This window comes from Nanorana parkeri, unplaced genomic scaffold (assembly GCF_000935625.1).
Source record: "Nanorana parkeri isolate BGI_ZX_2015 unplaced genomic scaffold, ASM93562v1 scaffold667, whole genome shotgun sequence".
Taxonomy (NCBI): domain Eukaryota; kingdom Metazoa; phylum Chordata; class Amphibia; order Anura; family Dicroglossidae; genus Nanorana; species Nanorana parkeri.
In genome coordinates, this window is record NW_017306935.1 from 494745 (window position 1) to 512981 (window position 18237).

Below are 18237 nucleotides of genomic sequence, written 5' to 3' on the forward strand. Positions count from 1 at the left end.
CGCGGCAACGGCGGAGGGGGGGGGACCGATCAGTACCCCATACACGCGATCCGGCGGCTCTACAGCCGTCGGATCGCTTGTGTGGTAACAGGCATCGCTGCCTGTTTTTACATTTCGGCCGTTTCCCGCTGGCGCTCGCCCAGAGGGGGCGGACGTCTAAAGACGCCCGCTCAGATCTAGAGAGCTCCGGGCCGACCGTGTTTTTACTATGGCCGGCCCGGAAGTGGTTAAAAAGGGAACCCAGAGTTGAGTATCCATGTGTACAAAGTACAGTGGTACCTTGGTTCACGAACGCTTCTGTTCGTAAACAATTCAGGTCGCGAACAGGACGTTCGGAAAAAATTTGCTCCCGTTCACGAACTCCGCTTTGGGTGACGAACACATCCGCAGCCATCTTCCCTGCTCTGACACGTGGTCGTGGCTTCCTCTAGTCGAGATCGCGGTCTGATCACCTGTTGGCTACCAATTTGGTTCACGACCAGAATCATGGAACGAATTAAGTTCGTGAACCAAGGTACCACTGTATAAAGAGAGTTCCAAACAAAAGGTCCAAGTTCCAATTCAAAAACTCACCTCCATCTTCAGGGCTCAGGAGTTCAAAAGTTGACATAAACAGCTGAAAAAACTCTTAATTACAGATTACAAGATGCCAGCACCCACTGTCAGGAGAACTGGGCAGAAATTTTAGATTGCAGCAGTTATGCTGTGTCTGTTTCAAGAGAAGTGGCAGTGGTTTTTAGAACTAAGCATTGCAGAACCACTTGCAAAGTAACATCTCTTCTCAACACATTACACCAGCAAAGCAACTGTCCAGCATAAGCATACGTCTGTGCGTTGAGCTGGAAGAGTTGCAGGACAGTTAATGAATGTGGGGTGTGAGGACCTGAGGGTCATAGAGACAGGAAAGAGAACTTTCTACTGTAGACAGAATCCCCCAGTGGCAATAAGAAAATCTAATTAAGTCATTATACTCAATGGGAGGGAAACTGTGCCGTGAAAATGAAACTCTAAATTAGTTTTTGTTTTTTGTTTTTTTTTATTAATAAGGATGTATTTCCAATTTTTTTTTAAGTTTGAATATAGAAAGGAAGGATGTAAAATGTTTTTTAAAAGTGTACTTTCACTTCCTGTGCCAAAGAAAAACAGGGATGTGAAGATATCTCTCACAAATGAGGGAGTTCCTTTTTTTACAGTTGTATAGACAGCAAATAAAAATAATAATAAAGAAAACAAAGACAGAGGTTCTAAATGTTCCCTGCTCTATTCAAAACTAAAAAAATGTGTTTCTTTCACACACACTTTGATTAAACATTTACTATGCCTATTAAGTTGCAAGTCTAAAAAAAAAAATTCCACTAAATTAAAATAGCAGTTTTTTATTGACCCAGATAACAGGTCATATTTTTATACCATGGTATGAACAAAGAATTTAGTTTGCTTCTTTGTTATTTTTACGTATTTATATATTTATTTTCTGTAAAAAAAAATCACAAAGTAACAAAGCATTAGGGAACATGCCTATTTTGGTATAACAGACATATAACAACCATTACAATGAACTACCGCTCAATCAATGTGTATATATATCTCTGCCAGCTATTTTTTTCCTAACTTAGAACTAATATAGAAGTTGTTTGTTGCTATCTTGTTCAGGATTTCCATGACACTAGACTGGAGGTGGAGCGTGAAAAAGCACTCAATAACAAAGCTATCATTATCCAGAAGGTTTTGAGAGGTTATAAAGACAGGTAAACATTGCATGTTAGTATTTTTGGATATGTTGTGCTTTCTTGTGACTCTGCTCAGACTGATGTAGTTTGAATCTAAAGCTCACATGGCCCAAATGACATCAGAAGCTAACTAGCCAATATAACATATACTAGAGTATCAACGGTTCCATGAGCAACTGATGATTCTCAGTGGCTAAAAATAACAGTTCCATTTAATGATGCAAGTGAAAATTGTCTGAAAGGCTTACTCTGTTCTTAACATTCTATTATGGAAGCATGGGAATATGCAATATTTGATGTTTTTGATTAAATGAATAGGCAAGATCTCTTAAAACTTGAACTTTGAAAGATCTTAAAGAAGAACTGCTCAGCCATATTGGCATCTAAATTAAATGTATTGAATAATATGCAATAAAAAACAATGACAACCCTAAATGTGAAAAAAACTATTTTTTTTGTGTGTGGTGGGTCTAAAAGTCACAAACATTGAAGAATTTAAAATATTAGGATCTAATATACGCCTCCTCATCATTTAATACGCTTTCTCACCATCAAAGTTCAACAGGTCTGAACCAGGAACAATCTCTGCTTTCCTCGATCATTAGAACCTACTTAATATATTGTACTATTGCATTAGTTAGGCTGAGGAGAATGCTCATCATTTCCTGTTGGGTTTTTGCAGTCTAATTTGGATATTTGACCTTCCTATTATCTTACATTGCAGAAAAAGGTTTCTTAGACAGAGAAAGGCTGCAGTGAAGATTCAGGCAATGTGGAGGGGATTTCATTGCAGGAAAACATATCTGAAGGTAATAATTGTAATGTATAAATATTGGTCATCTAACTGTTGTCCTTTTGTGCAGCACCTAAGTCAGCATGTTGGTTTAAATAAGATGTTAATGTGGAATTCACTTGGGAGTGGAAATATTCACCTGCTGTTTAGACGTTTTCACTGCTCACTTCCTTTTGCCTCAGATGCGACATGGTTTCCAGAGGCTGCAAGCACTGGTGAGAAGTAGACAGCTTCGTCTGCAGTATCGAAAATCTCAGTTCATCATTACAAAACTACAGGCAAGATGTAGAGGTTATCTCCTACGACAGAAGCGTGCTCGGGAAAAGAAGGCAGCATTGGTTATCCAGACTTACACTAGGGGTATGCTGGCTCGTATGAATTACCAGAAGCAAAAGAACAATGTAAGTATAATCAGTTTATATAACAAGCCATGATCCAGCTGTCCTTTTGGTGTTATGTGTTCTGTTGTTGTTCATTATGTCTTTTTATTCGTGACAGGAGATCATAAACCTGCAAGAACTGAATATGCAAGAACAAAAGAGGATGAAGCAGAGGGAAATGTTTCAATCCCAAGAGGAAGAAAACCTGGCCATGGTGGAGCAAGTCTTTGGCTTTTTGCCTGAGGATGTAGGTACCAATACAGTTTAGGAAGGACTGTGTTGTAGAATACAAACACATTTGGTATCAAAACAAAATAAATAACCAACTTCTTTTTTCTTCTAGGACATGGATTCCCCAAAGTTTTTAGTAGAGACAGACCTAGATTCACTGCCTCTTAAAATGGGGAGAGGCATCGACCACCTGGCAGATTTCACTTTTCCCAAATTTGGTGCAACCTACTTTCAGGGCTCAGCAACAGACAGCCATATTCGAAAGGCGTTACACCAGCCACTTCTATATCATGACGACCAAGGCGATGTTCTGGTACTGGTTACAGTTTTCACATCTCTCCCTTTCAATCGACTCTCTTCAAAGCCCTCTATTCCTCTAGTTCAACATGTTAAAGAGCAAGGAAGCTGTAGGATGAACCAGACTATTTTTTTTAAATTGCTGGCTACTACCGTATTTTTCCGTCTATAAGACGCCCCTATGTATAAGACGCCCCCAACTTTTCTGACCCAAAATTCAGAAATCAATATTTTAAATGATATTATGCATCACACTTACCTCTGAGCCAATCACTTTATTCAGCCTCTGTTGCATCACTGGTTTCTGGCAAGAAATCCAAGTCTTAAGCCTCTGCTCCAAGTTTGGCCATTTTGCTGGTTTTCCTCTCAAGGCCTTCTTCTTTTTGGGCATCTTAAGGAGTTGTTCTTCCTATTTTCTCCACTGTCTGATCATACACTCAATGGAGGAGGTCCAAATTGTCTCTCTGCAGCTCTATTTCCATGCTCTTTTGCATAAGTGATTACATCCAGTTAAAATTTTGCAGAGTAAGCCAGCCGCTTCACAGGTTATTTTTCATTTTCTGACATTTTTATGGTCACAGAATGCTCCGACATTACCGCTCTGGGCACTGTCTACACGCTCTCCCTAGCAACAGCTGACGTCAGGTACAAAAGATTTATGATTGGAGGAGAACTGTTATCTTGTCTCTGCAATCCGAAGTTTCACTCGTGAGGCTAGTTTGCAGTGGTATCAGCACTTTCAGCAGTTTCGAAACCGCGGCCCCCATGTATAAGACGCACCTCTATTTTTAGGTAAACATTTTAATGAAAAAGTAGCGTCTTATACACGGAAAAATATGGTAGTTTCAAAAAAGCGTAAATGTTAGCAACAGGTGGATTGTTTTATAACTACACTAAAAAATACATGTACTTACTTATAGATTTTTTAAAAGTATGTTTTATTCTGTTTTAGGCCTCATTAGCTGTTTGGAAAATTATATTACGTTTTATGGGGGACCTTCCTGAACCAATGTTATATGCTGCCAGATCTGCAAGCCGGGGCAGCTCTGTGTTAACACAGATATATGACACCTTAACCAAGAAAGACAAAATTCAAGCTGGAATCAAGGATAATATACAAAGTGTAAGTTGAAAATGTATTCATTGATCTGTAGCTGCCTAGTATTTTAAGGAGGTTCTGGGAGGAGCAGAGGCATCTTGGCTAAACCTATACATTTCTTGGTTCTCCATTTCATATGTAATATGATGCAGGTATTTTAATGTCTGTGCTACTTTATTAATGCAAAGTAAAACATTAAGAACATTTTTTTAACACTTGAGTTGAGTTTACTTTTTTTCATCATAATCTATTAGAAACTAAACTGTTTGTTCAAACCTGTTTTAGCTTCTTTTCTCCTTTTTTTCAGATGCCCATTAAGCACATATGCAAAGCAGACTTCTTTTTATTAACTTTTGTAAAAAAAACATGATGTGCCTATGTTACTCCCACCACCAGATATAGAGGAACTAATTGGTGCCGTCATCAGTCAGTGTTGACATAGTTAACATAGAGTATATAGATATGGGTTTCCTCAAATTAAATCAAGATGGTCTTGGGCTCCATAACAAAACATTTTATTTTAACATGCAGATTTGGGGAGTATGACTACTGTTTTTGGCATTTGCTCGGAATAAGTTTAAGCATATACAGGGACAATTCATGCTCCAGTTATACTGAAATGAGCTGTTAGTGGCACCATCAATGTCCAATGCACTGTCAGTTCTGCCTGACCATGTGCAATCAAAAGAAAAGTAGAAAGAAGAAGAGAAGATCACACATTAGACTTCATTTGTACCAGGGCATCAAATGCCTGCTGCTATTGTTTGTTTTGACATTACTTTCCTTTCTCTTCTCCCCACTTCTTTGCTATCCTTATTGGCTTATTAAGCAGTACACCCGAAGTGGCAAGGCATGCCTGATGACCATGGAATAATTAACTAGCATATCGTTACCACTGCAAATAATTAATTGTTCAAACTGCGTTTGATTTCAAGATTGCATTGCTGACTGATATGTTATAAATCAGCAACTAAATTTAGGTGGATCTTTCAGTAACTTCACAAGTCTGCATGAGTAAATTCCTAATATGTTACAATATACAGCGACATTATAATAATGCCTGGATAATGGATGAAGATAACTCCACCCTTCTGGAGAAAATAAAAGATGTAGGCATTGTCAGGGGGAGTATAGCATCTCTATAATTGGAAATAACTACCTTTGAGTGTTACACCTGTTACTATGCATGCACTTAACATGAAAAATACTGTATACCTTATGCTAGGTCCACTTTAATAAGAAAGGTAAAGTTCTCTATATATGAAGCAGAATTATTTACTGTCGCTCATTAGAGCCTTGGTAAGTTCTAGTTTCTGGATAACAGATCCTTTACCTGACCTCTTCTGAATTTGAATACTATGACATTTATTAGAGCCTGTCAAGCTGCGTGATACTGAACCTATAACATGAGCTCATATGTATGCTTTTACAGTCAATAAGAAGCAACTCAAGAGGAAAATATTCCAGAGAAATTTCCTCAATGAAGCTGAAACGATCTTCAAAATTAGCTGTGCAGGTAAAAATAAAATATTAAAGGAAAAGAAAATAACATTGTTTACTAGTTTTCATTCTGTATCTCATCCATATGTATGATCTATACAAAACCAAATATTTAAATTATATTGTCTATCATATTAAAGGTTTCAAATCAGCTGAGCAGCGGACAAGATATACCAGATGATGACAGCTCTCTGATAGATAAACCAATGTCTATGTTGGAGAAACTACATTTCATTGCTGGCAATGGAATCCTGCGTCCTGAAATTCGGTAATAATCATTTGTACTGAGCAAAAATGTGACATATCCTGTACTATATTAACTGTTTGTGAGACAGGGCTTCGGAAAGTGCCAAACTCAAAATCTTCATTAAGGGGTCAATTTCATGCTTCCTTTAAGATTCAAGTTAGTTATGTTGGTCTTCAAATCAGATCCAAGTAATTTTTTAAGTTGTTTAACCAGACTTTTACTTGCTTGTACTTTTTATCTTTTGCCTTGTTTCATCAAAATACAAAGGCACATTTGGGGGAATTTATCAAAACTGAAGCAGACAGAATCTGGAGCAGCTGTGCATGTATTTACTGACAACTATCAAAAAATTTGTACTCAGTATTAATTTGTTATATATTATCTGATAGAAGAACAGAACCCGGACCACTGTCGTGTGCGATTAAAAGAGAATCCAAGTTTACTGAGCTTATACTGTATATGTGGCACTTTAACATCAAAGGGGAAAGTCTTCGATTGTTTATGCTTCCAAGATATTCCATCTTATTAATTTATGCAAACAAGCTGATTAACATATGACATACCCCTTATTCATACCAGCCAAACCCACTTATGTAACACCATAGACATTCAAAACTGTGAATTTCCAAAAGACACGTTCATTCTTTAACTCTCTTGCTTGTCCCCACATAACAAACTACATGTATGTTTGGTTACTTATGGGCAAATCAAGTTGGCAACAGACTCTCTGTAGTTCAGGTAACACACAGTCGTCATCTCCTTTTCCAGAGGGTTCTTACAGATGTAGTGTAAACTCTAGTGGGAGATCTGTAAAAAAAATGGCATGTTGGTTTCTATGCCACATCCTGAGTTTAATTTTGACATTTACAGTCACAGACATGTTCAAAACAGGAGTAAATGCCTTTTAAAATTGCATATTATTTGCATACTCATAGGAAAGCATGAACAACAAAAAGGAACCTGGATGTGTCATTATAGGTATACTTTTTATCTTTTATTGAACCACAAAAAATATTGCCACCTCATTTCTCAATAGGTACCCACTGTAGGAATCACAGGGTTATTCACAAAAGGGTGAAGAGTTTGGAGAAAGCAGGAGAAGTGAACAATCTAGGACAAAATAGCTGAACTGGAAAAAAATCTCCAATTTAGCTCACTTTGGCCTAGATTGCTCACTTCTCCTTCCAAACTCTTTACCCTTTTGTGAATAACCCTGTCAGTATTTTAATGTTCTCAGTTTTTTTATAATGCTTCTGATGTGTTAGTATATTGACCACAAGATGGCAGTATCACAGATGTCAAATTGATCTGGGAAATCATTTCTGTTGATCTTGTATTTTAGAGATGAGATTTACTGCCAAATCTGCAAACAGCTCTCTGGAAACAACAATAAGTCTAGTTATGCGCGTGGCTGGATCCTGCTGTCTCTTTGTTTGGCCTGCTTTCCACCTACAGAAAAGTTCATCAAGGTAAACATCTTAAAGGAGTGAAACAAGTAACCAATTTCAATCAAAAGTATCAAAATTGTAACTGCCCACTAAAACTGTAAAGCTTGGTTTTGCTAAAACCTAAAATGTACTTTGATAGTAATCGCAAAGTCCTTTTATGACCAATGTTAACTTTAGCCCAGTGTATGTTTAGTTTTGGCTTGTGACGTCTGGTGCTGCATCTCATCAGCATATTTGTTAACGTGGAATCCACATCTCTTTGGACAGATTTTGTATGTTCTTCCTTTAAAGATAGTAAATAAAAAATAAACTATTAGAAAATATTTGGGGCATAAGTGCACATTGTAAATAGTGCTGCATCTCTGGTATCCAGAAAGATATGAAAGAAGGAGCAAAGGATAGTTACATACTAGATAAAAATAGGTTCTCCAATTGCTCATCCTGCAAATCCCTCCCTCGACTTTGCTTTTACCAACACAGTTGCAGTGTCTATTGTCCCTTTATAAGAAGAACAGTAATGATTGTAGAGCTCTGTGTAAAACTAGAGTGTGTTTCATTCTTTAGAATGTCAGGTGTGCGGGGGTCAGCTCTATTGCTGTGAGTCCTGTTTTGGTGGTTTACCCTAATTTATTAAACGTGATTACATTCCTGTAAGTGTAACATGGAAGTTAATTTAAGAAATGGTGCAATAGCATTGGTATGAAAGTGGAGTAATTTCCCAGATAACCAGATTCAGATTCTTTGATGTAACCCCTTGTTCTGGTTGACTGCTGCAATTTTACTCCAGTTTTTTTGTTTTGCACCAGGCTTCATATTGTTCTTAAAAATTAAACAACTCAAGGTCTAGGTAGTTTGAATTATGATTTTGAAAAGTAATTTACAGATGTCTTTTAGTTGCCATTAAAGGGATATCAACTTGCCTTAAAGTTAAAAACATACAAATTAATTAGGAATCACAATAAAAAATTAATATGTGCAGAGTTACAATGCAGAGTATTGGAAAGGACGAAACAAGGTAGCAACATTGTGCCCAATAAACCAAAACTCAACAGCTACTATTATCCCTCCACATGTGTTTATATTTCCTCATCAGAGCTGTATAGACATTAAAGGGGTTCTAAACCCTCCATTTTTTTTGCCTATAACTCCCGCGCCGAGAATCAGGAACTGCTGTGCGGCCGCAAAGGATCTTGGGGCGGGGCGCAAGCGCAGTTCGGATTCTTGGCCGGGAGACGAGCAGAGACGCAAGGTAAGTCTATGGACGCGTGCACCCGCATGCAGACACCACTGGATCGGAGGGACAGAGCAGTCAGCGCTGGATCGGAGAGCTGCCGCACCGCTGGAGGGACAGATGAAAACATCAGGAAAAAAGAAGAGCGGAATAAGAGACATCATTTAAGGTAAGTGCTAACATTAACATGGGGGGGAGGGAAAATGTTTTTGACTTTAATGTCACTTTAACCATGTTTCTATTTCATCCAAAGTTCATTAAATGTTAGGCAAGGCAGCCACATCTATCAGGTTATCAAGACTTTGGTTTAATTTTGAATCCTCATATATATATGCAAAGTCTAAACACATTACATAAAGACTCCTTTGTATTTAGCCTACTAAACATTGCAAACCAGACTTTTATTACATTTCCTTTTTGCAAGTGCCAAATGTGTTTGGCACTTCTAAAGAGGACTGTCCAATAATAGCATTAAAATACATTTAAAGGTCATCATGTGTGAAAGAAAAGAAACTATTCATTCCCTCATAAGTCAGAACAATACTGTCTGCACAAAGAACACTAGCAGCAAAACCCTTCTCTTAAAAAGTAATTGATCACTTCTTTAATAATGAAAGACTTATAACCTTTCAAATAAAAGTGTTAGTAGTCACTTGATCAGTTCTAGCAGTACCACTCTGGTGGATTCAGTCTGGAGGAGACTCAAATACTTATTAAAAACTGCTGTCAACAAAGTCACCGGTTTCAGTGTGGGCACAGAAGAGGAAAAGCCATTTTTTTAAAAAGCTTCAGTAAATTGTATAAACAGTATAAAGTTTGCTGCCCCTTACATGCCATTTTTGGATTAGAATAAAAAGGAGAATGTACAGATCATTTCAAAGAACTTTTCTATGTATGATTTATTGCTTTAAAATTAAGTTTTCCAGCATACAAAGAACTGTTTTAAGTGAAAGACAGTAGAATGTGTATGTGGAGAAAATCTACTAGCCTGCATATTTCACAGAAGAGCTGCAGACACTACTAGAGATAACAACCTTGTGCAACTACAGAACAGTCCATCTACAGCATGAGTAAATAACCAATATGGATAGTTCAGCTTGCTCCTCAACTTGCTCTCCCTGCTACCCAAATGCAGAGTGGACAGAGTTTCAAATAGTATAGTAAATTGGTTGCATGACATTGAAGTTCCACACACCCACATCCTCTTACTTGTTTTAAATTGGCATTCTAATTGTTTTGTCTCTTTGAGGTAGTATTGGTGCACACTCCAATGTAGTTGAAGCATGACACTTCCATCTCTATTCTGCTCTCACAGTACTTGCAGAACTTTATCCGTGGAAAGCAGATAGCACACAGTGCTGTGTGCATGAAACAGTTGACTCGAGTTATGGCTAATGGAGCCCGTTCAGAACCACCCAGCTGGCTAGAGCTACAGGTATTTATCATATAGCTTTAGCTGATCATCTGCATTCATAATTGCCAGCCAGTAATTGCAGGCTATAATTACAAAGCATTTCCTATCTCCTTGCATCTTATTTCTTGCCTGTCCAATTATATATGCTAATTCTTACATACTGTTGGTTACATTGTGGTTTTGAAGGTCCTAATAGTCATTAACTGATCAATGCCTAATCCGCTGTTGCCCATGCAGTACTTTGTTGTACTTACTGTGCAGCCCTGGGACCATAGCAACCAAAAGTCAGTGTTTTTCCTGGCTAGGTGATAACTCTGACCTAGTCAGAGCATGACCTGGAACAGTGTGTGGAGACATTTCTTGCACTATAGCCGTGTGTGTGTTTGGTGACATAGGGATAGCCTGGGGACTCCTTCCCTCTCTTTGTGCTGGGTCCTGCACTAATGAGGAGGTCAGTCAAATTCTTCTATGTAACACTAAGAAATCTGTGCTACAGTACCAGCACTGGCAGAACTGCTGCACCATACCATTTCATTTCATTTCATACCATTCTGCCCAAAATCAGAAATTAGGCCAGCAATGAAAAAATATTTATTATAATGGCTTCTGGTGTTTAAATTATATGATTGATTTATTTCTCACTATCTTACTTTTTCATTATCAGTCCATTTTATTTTCTCTTTTTTTTTTTTTTTTTAATTTGTTAATGAATCGTGCTGTGGTAAACACCACCTGGGCTAACAGTAGTTTTTTTGTTATGGAACTATAAGGGGCACATATAGTATATTAAAGTATTGATTTGTAAATGTGTTGTAATGCTAATTATATCTTTTGCAACATATGTCTAACTGTCTCCTACAACAAGTCCCTAATCTCCATCAACACTGGTAGCATGTCCACAGTCTCTGATGATCTCCTATGGCTACTCTGCAGCCATAATTGAGGCTCCTGATATCTCTATTAAGTTGGCCACCACTGGCCTAGTCTGTTTGCTTATGATTGTATGTGAAAACATTTTATTGTTCATATTTTTTTATTATTATTGATAAGAACCCAAGGGCCACCCCCTACTTCTTTTGCAGTAGATACTCTGTTGTGTAGATGCATTCCTATACTTGACAGATGTTTCTGATATGGGTCATAGCAGTCCCACTCCCTTTATGAATATGAACAGGTGTGAAGGCTCCTAGTGTGCCTGTAATCACATCACATCTATTTCATGTTCTTCTATTATGAACAAGGGCTAAAACGGAAGAGTCATGTACTTGGGGTAATCATTCTTTTATGGTTGGCTTCACAAGGTTTTACTTCTTATTTTGTTGTGTATGGCAAATTCCTCATTATTATATTTCCATCTCGTACAGCAAATGAAGGGAGCAGCATCTCTAGAAATACCTATCAAAATCATGAATGGAGAAACTGTAGTCATCCAATCAGATTCTGCGACCAATGCCAAGGAGGTCTGCAGGAGCATTTCCCAGGAGCTAAAGCTGACGGATACTTTTGGATTCTCCATTTACATATCAATTTATGATAAGGTGCATTAAAAGCTTTAGTATAATATACATTATGACTGTCACACTGCACACAAAGCCAAGTAGTCTGTGCTGAAACTGCTGAAGGATGATTTAGGAGAAGAGCTGTAAATTCAAATGTTTGTTCCTCTGCTGGGATACATCTTGTTCATATTGGAGTATTAAAATAAATGTACTCATTGAAACATGTATGACTCATTTATTTTAGTTTCTAACAAGCTTCCTAATAGTTAAAGCCCAACTCCAGGAACTATGTTTTTCCATAGCTTCAGTCTCTTTTTGCCCTCTTCCTCTAAAGTGCCTTTATTGTATTGTCATTACGGGCCGTGCTTCGTGAACGGCAAAGCAGAGATAGTGGAGGCGATACAACACCAGAACTGTTATCTGTAACACAAGCATTGGTGATGTCGGGAATTGCCAAGAAGTACAGTAGGAGCTGTACTTTCCAGACAGGGTATGAGGTGCAGGTTAAAGAAGCTTGCAGGATAATAATAACATTATTTTTCACTTTAAAGTAAAAGAGCAAATAATAACTGAAAATGTAGAAAAAGCATGGTGCCTGGAGTTGGTTTTTAAGGTTTGCAACTATCCTGCATCAAAACATACTAGTGCAAATACTTGGAGGACTCCTTTAATGCACAGATTAAATAAAGCATAGACAGGGCCATTGTTAATAGTTAAATCCTTTTCAATATCTATTAATAGAAGATAAACTTGATTTCATATTTTCTGCCTTGGTTTTCCGATTGCCTTCGGTGGTTTTGTGCCACATTTTTATTTCTTTTTATAGTAATGAGTAATGAGATTCATTCCACACTCAGATGTTGGTTTCATTTTGCTGATGCAGCTATCTAGTAAGTACAGAGGTTTATAGTTAATGCAGTAAATGAGTCTTCAACATGACCTTACCATGATCTTTTCTCTGTTTCAGGTTTGGTCACTGGGGAGTGGGTCAGAGCACATCATGGATGGTATATCTCAGTGTGAGCAGCTAGCCAGAGACCAGGGCGACCAAGAGAAACATGCACCTTGGCGCCTGTTTTTCCGTAAGGAGATTTTCACACCATGGCATAACTCTTCAGAGGATCCCAAGAGTACCGAGCTAATCTATAACCAGGTTATACGTGGCCTGTGTTTTGGAGAATATCACTGTGAGAAGGTGGGCTCTGATAAACAGTTATTTTTTAATTAAAAAAACAAATTTGTGTGTGATGAAAACACAGACGAATGGGTATTATTCATCCAAATCTAAAATTCCCTGGTTTGGCGGGGGAGCATGTCTCTCTGTTAAGCAGGAGAGAGGTGTTCTACATAGTCACTCTGGATACCAGGATACCTGACGGCCTTAGCTGTGAATGGGACACATCTCATTTTTATAATTAAAACAGATTAGTTTGTGTCTACCATGTTTCTCTTTCTGTGATTTGTTTTCTGCATTTTTTCTATCCCCCCCCCCCCCCCCCCGCGCAGGGCAGGTTTCTTATTTTTGATACCATGAAATTGCCACTGTAAACCAACTCAGCTGTTTCTTGCAGGAAGAAGACATGGCAGAGCTGTTGTCTAAACACTACTATCTTACATATGGGGTAATCTTGAAGGATGAAATGATAAAAAATGCTGTGAAAGACTGCGTACCATCAAAGCAACTGGCTAATAAAGGCACTCACTGGGCAAATTTGTTAAAAGAAACACATGCTAAGGTAATGCTCTTGGCAAGATATGTTTTAGTTACATTTTCTTTTTATCTGGTTATATGTTGGTGGTGATGTTAATCCCCAAAGTCCAACAGGGTAAAATGTATGTAAGCAAAAATTGAAAGAGTGATTGAAAAGCATAACCAGAAAGGAAAAACGTTTCCAGGGTCAATCCTCTGATGTTGTCTATTTGTGACCCCTTTCTGCTTGGTGATGCTGCCTCCCGATTGCCTCTGCTTCAGATTTACCCTACTGTCCACCATTAAATTTTTTCAAGCCAAATTCTTCTAAAACTATACCCCTCTTTGTTGTCAACTTCCATATTAATCTAACCTCTCTTTATTCCACCCACTCTGTATGTGTCATTTTCCCTCCACGTTTTCTACTCTACCGTGTCCACTCTTCTGTCCACCTTATCTCGGTGTTAGGTCACTTCTGACTGTAGACTGCCAATTCTTTCTGCTTGCCTAAGAACCAGACTGTGTAGACATACCCTCTAAGATTCTAAGTCAGGTGCTAGACTGCCAATAAGAGTTCCATGTCTCTCACTACACTTGCACAGTACCTGGCAGGGAAATATAACAGGTCAGAATTTGTCTAGTGGAATTTGTGACCAAGTGGGTTGTTCACAATGTAAGGTGGTTTAATGCATTCAAGAAATCTCTGAGAGTGGTCATCTTTTCTTATGTGGTAAGGTCTAACATCAGGAGAACCATGTTGATCTTTTTTTCCTGGCAGTAAGGCCCACTCAGGCTCAGGGGATGCCTGGGGATACCATGACAGTTGCCCCCTCAGTCTCTATGTTTCATTTGTTGTTGCCTGCTCACTGTGGCACTAAATTCTTCTGTCCTAGGCTATTATACACCTGCAGCTATCATGCTGTTATAGTTAAGGCGCTGTGCCACCAAAGATCTTTGTGAGTACATAGCTATAAACTCTCAACTTTCTTCCCAATTTTCTGTATTCTAATCACTCATCTCCTATTGTTATGATATAAATAACTCACTTTTATCAAATTTGTTTATTTGCTTTATGTTTAATTAATTGAATTTGGCTTTTAAGGGAGTTATGCATGGACATTATATTACTTTTTTTGGATGTGAATGTATTTGCAGTGGATACACAAGTGTTTTATGAACTATATAGGAAACCTACAAATGTTTTTTTGTACTATGTAGGACATCTAAGATAGGAAATTATTTGCTTAGAGCAGATTCTGGACACCTATACATGTTATCAGAGGAATACCCGTGGGACAATTCACTAGAATATGAAGGATAGGTAGCAATGATAGCGGTTTTAAATATGTTGCAGAAAGTATGCAACATACATTTCTTGCTAGGGGGTGACTGAAAGAGCATACCAGATAGTTAGGTATAAAGATAGGATGTAATTAGTACATAAACAGAAAAAGAAGAAAGCACAAAGAACAGGGTGAGTTTTTTTCTACAGAAATTAGTTTAGAGTATGAGAAGGTGAGGAAAGTAATAGGGAGATAAAGATATATTATGAGGGTGAGGGATCGATTAAATGATCACTTACATGGTGTTTTTTTATTACATAAATATTTTATTACATAAATAACTTTAATGAGATATATAAAGGACAACACACTTGTTTGAAAATTCAGATTATAAAAAAGGTTATACCGCATAAAAGAGGAGGGGATGTGTAAAAGAGAGTTTTTTGGGATATTTATGATGAGCACTAGAATCCCCTTAGGATTGAATCTTAATTGGGTTTTGTTTTTTTTACCAATGATTTTGAATTAATTAATTAATATAGTAATATAATATTGATGATTATGGGAGGTATATTACACGTCATAAGTCAGTAATAGTCTATATGGAACTTTTTCTTGTTAACTTATAAAGTGGTCTGGATATTACACTAAGTAGTGATCTTAAGTTTATGTTATATAATAAATTGGGGCCCATTCACACGAAAGACGCACAGTGGGTGTGTGGAAAGAGCAGTAGCGTTTGCATAGGGTTGTATTGTGTTTTTTTTGTATCTGTGCGTTTAGTGTATGTTGGTTGGCGCATCCAGGCACATTGGATGTGAAAGGGTCATTGCACATTTATTGCTTATGTGATCACAGAGATGTTGATTGTATAGAGGACTTACTTATTTTGTGTGCAGTTGTGGCATCTTGTGGGTTAACACCCATAGGTGGGGAGGAGTTTTTGGTAGGGGTGTTTTCCTATAAATGGCTATGCTGTGGTCACATAATATGGTTAAAATATGATTAAGCACAAGTATGCGTGAGATTTTTTCTGAGACATACAATGTATGCTGATTGATGAATTAAAGATTAGATTATACACCGATATTCAACAGATATGGGAGCAGAGGCGGCTCTAGAGTTTGCGAGGCCTTAGGCGAAACCTAAACATGAGGCCCCGCTCAGGCCTGTGGGGTCTCACCAGGGTTCTGTGGGGTTTAACCAGGCTGGTGAGACCCCACAGAGCCCCAGTAAGACCCCCAAAGAGCCCTGGTGAGACCCCACAGAGCCCTGAGCCACTGGCCGAATGGACGGACCGAGGACACAGATAAGCTCTCAGCCCTGTCGCTGTCAAACGGAGAGTCTCCGTTTGACAGCGACAGGGCTAAGAGCTCATGACGTTACCTGGCTATGCACCCTGTCAGCAGATCCAAGTGGGCCAACCTAGAGCAGCACCTATTACATGCGCTTTGGAATCTGGGAATTTGGTTTAAGTTCAACTTTTGCTAGACCTGGTTAAATGTTAGAACGTCGGCAACATTTTTCCTTATTATAGATATATTTCCCCTTCCTTCCCCTACATTTCTAGTTCTGTCTAATTGCTAATCTAAGTTCCATCAGGACAGGAAGTGAAGGGAAATCTGCCTTATGGGCACACGTACAGCAATACAATTCTGAGAGAAGTAAACCTTCCTATTCTACTAGAGGTGCACAGAAATGAAAATTTCAGAACCGAAACAAAACCGAAATTAAATGTTAGGCCCGAAACCAAAAAATGTTTTATTTTAACTTTTTCAAATTTTTTAAATATTTATTTTTTTATAAACTTTTAAAACATTGTTATATTTATTTTTATTTTTAAAAAAATGTTACTTTACTTTTAGGGGCTTCGGGGAAATATCAGGGGTCTAGACAGACCCCTGATATTTCCCTTTTAAAATAGAAAAAGAGATTGAGGACACGGAGTCCTCAATCTCTTTTTCTGCAGCCCCTGTTATAAATGAATAGAAATCCTCTATTAGTGTTCCCGTTCATTCATAACATGAGGACAGAGTATGTTTACTATATCCACAATCATGAATGAACAGGAGCTGATGTAGATCACTTCCCGTTCATTCATAATTGAGGATATAGTCAACATAAATGTCCTCAATTACTTACAAACTGATCGCTGAGTGTTTGTACCACTCTCCTTCCTGACACTTATCACATGCTCTCTATTACAACCATCAAATAGACAGGCAGAGAGGTACACAGACAACATTAAAAAAGTTCCTATTCTATCCAAAACTAACACAGAAATTTTGGCTGAAGTTGAGCTTACGCAATGGTGAGATAATTGGAGGTGGCTGGAGGAGTACATAAGGTGCTTTTCTTGAAGAATGGCTACTGACTCCCTACAATAGTCATATTGTAGGAAGTATAATATATTGGCAAGGATCTAATGGTCTTCCAATATATGTTTATGTATTACAGGCTCAGTTTGTGACAAATAAGACTCCAGTACCAAAAGTAATGGAAACGGTAGTGGATTACTCATGGCTCCAGTGGCCTCTGTTGTTTTCAAAGTTCTTTGAAGCATCCAAGTTTTCAGGTAAGATAGACTACTATTATGTGCAATTTATATTATAACTGTTATGTGTTGGAAATGCAGCAGCATATGATGTTATGTCTTTTGAGCTGTAGATGGCACTGTAGTACAATGTTAGTCTATCTATATGCATGCTTATCTATGATACACAGGATGTTTTTCTATATATGTTTTCTTCACAATGCCATATTCTGATGTAATATTCTCTTAAGCCAGTAAAACTTAATTCAGCATTCCTCAAGATCTCAGTACTTCATCTAAACACATAACCAACATTATGTATCTACAGTAGTCATGTTTATTCATCTCAACCATCTCTTGCAGGCCCTAGTATCAACAGGAACCATTTCATTGTTGCAATACACTGGAAGGGGGTCAGTTTTCTAGATGAAACTGAGAAGAAGCTGCTGGATCTTTCTTTTCCTGAGTTAATTGGCGTCCATACTAAAAGGTGAATTCAGACGGAGTAGTGATATACTCTTTGGTTTTTGTTTTAGAATTGTTATTCTCTTGAAGTTCATTAAAAAGACAGTTCACCAAAAGTTATATATTTAGAACCAGAGGACATACCTGTCCATTCGGATCTTGCAGTGGTTATGCCAAGGCTGCAGCCATGATCTTGGTGTCATTTTTTTAGAGCAGGTGGAGGGCATTTGAGTACAAGGAATCTGGGCAGCTGTATCTGTGCTTAGTCGTCTGTATTGGAGAGCAGGGGAGACATGAAGGGACTAATAAACTCCTGATGTCTCCATAAAGAGAGCCCATCCCCTCCCAATGCTATCACATAAGGGCTTTTAAAAAAAAAAAAAGGTAATGAAATAAA

General features: G+C 38.0%; 1 protein-coding gene across 1 annotated transcript in view; it reads left to right on the forward strand.

Moving 5' to 3' along the window:
• The window catches only part of MYO7B (myosin VIIB), an 82811-nt gene that overhangs the window by 41328 nt on the left and 23246 nt on the right, over window positions 1–18237 (forward strand). Inside the window, exons 19-33 of the mRNA XM_018563501.1 lie at window positions 1654–1748; window positions 2455–2539; window positions 2706–2924; window positions 3022–3150; window positions 3247–3447; window positions 4384–4554; window positions 5963–6046; window positions 6171–6298; window positions 7620–7746; window positions 10272–10391; window positions 11735–11908; window positions 12837–13064; window positions 13441–13605; window positions 17300–17417; window positions 17739–17865. Of these exons, the coding sequence (XP_018419003.1) occupies window positions 1654–1748; window positions 2455–2539; window positions 2706–2924; window positions 3022–3150; window positions 3247–3447; window positions 4384–4554; window positions 5963–6046; window positions 6171–6298; window positions 7620–7746; window positions 10272–10391; window positions 11735–11908; window positions 12837–13064; window positions 13441–13605; window positions 17300–17417; window positions 17739–17865 (2171 nt within the window). The remainder of the gene's footprint in view (window positions 1–1653; window positions 1749–2454; window positions 2540–2705; window positions 2925–3021; window positions 3151–3246; window positions 3448–4383; window positions 4555–5962; window positions 6047–6170; window positions 6299–7619; window positions 7747–10271; window positions 10392–11734; window positions 11909–12836; window positions 13065–13440; window positions 13606–17299; window positions 17418–17738; window positions 17866–18237) is intronic.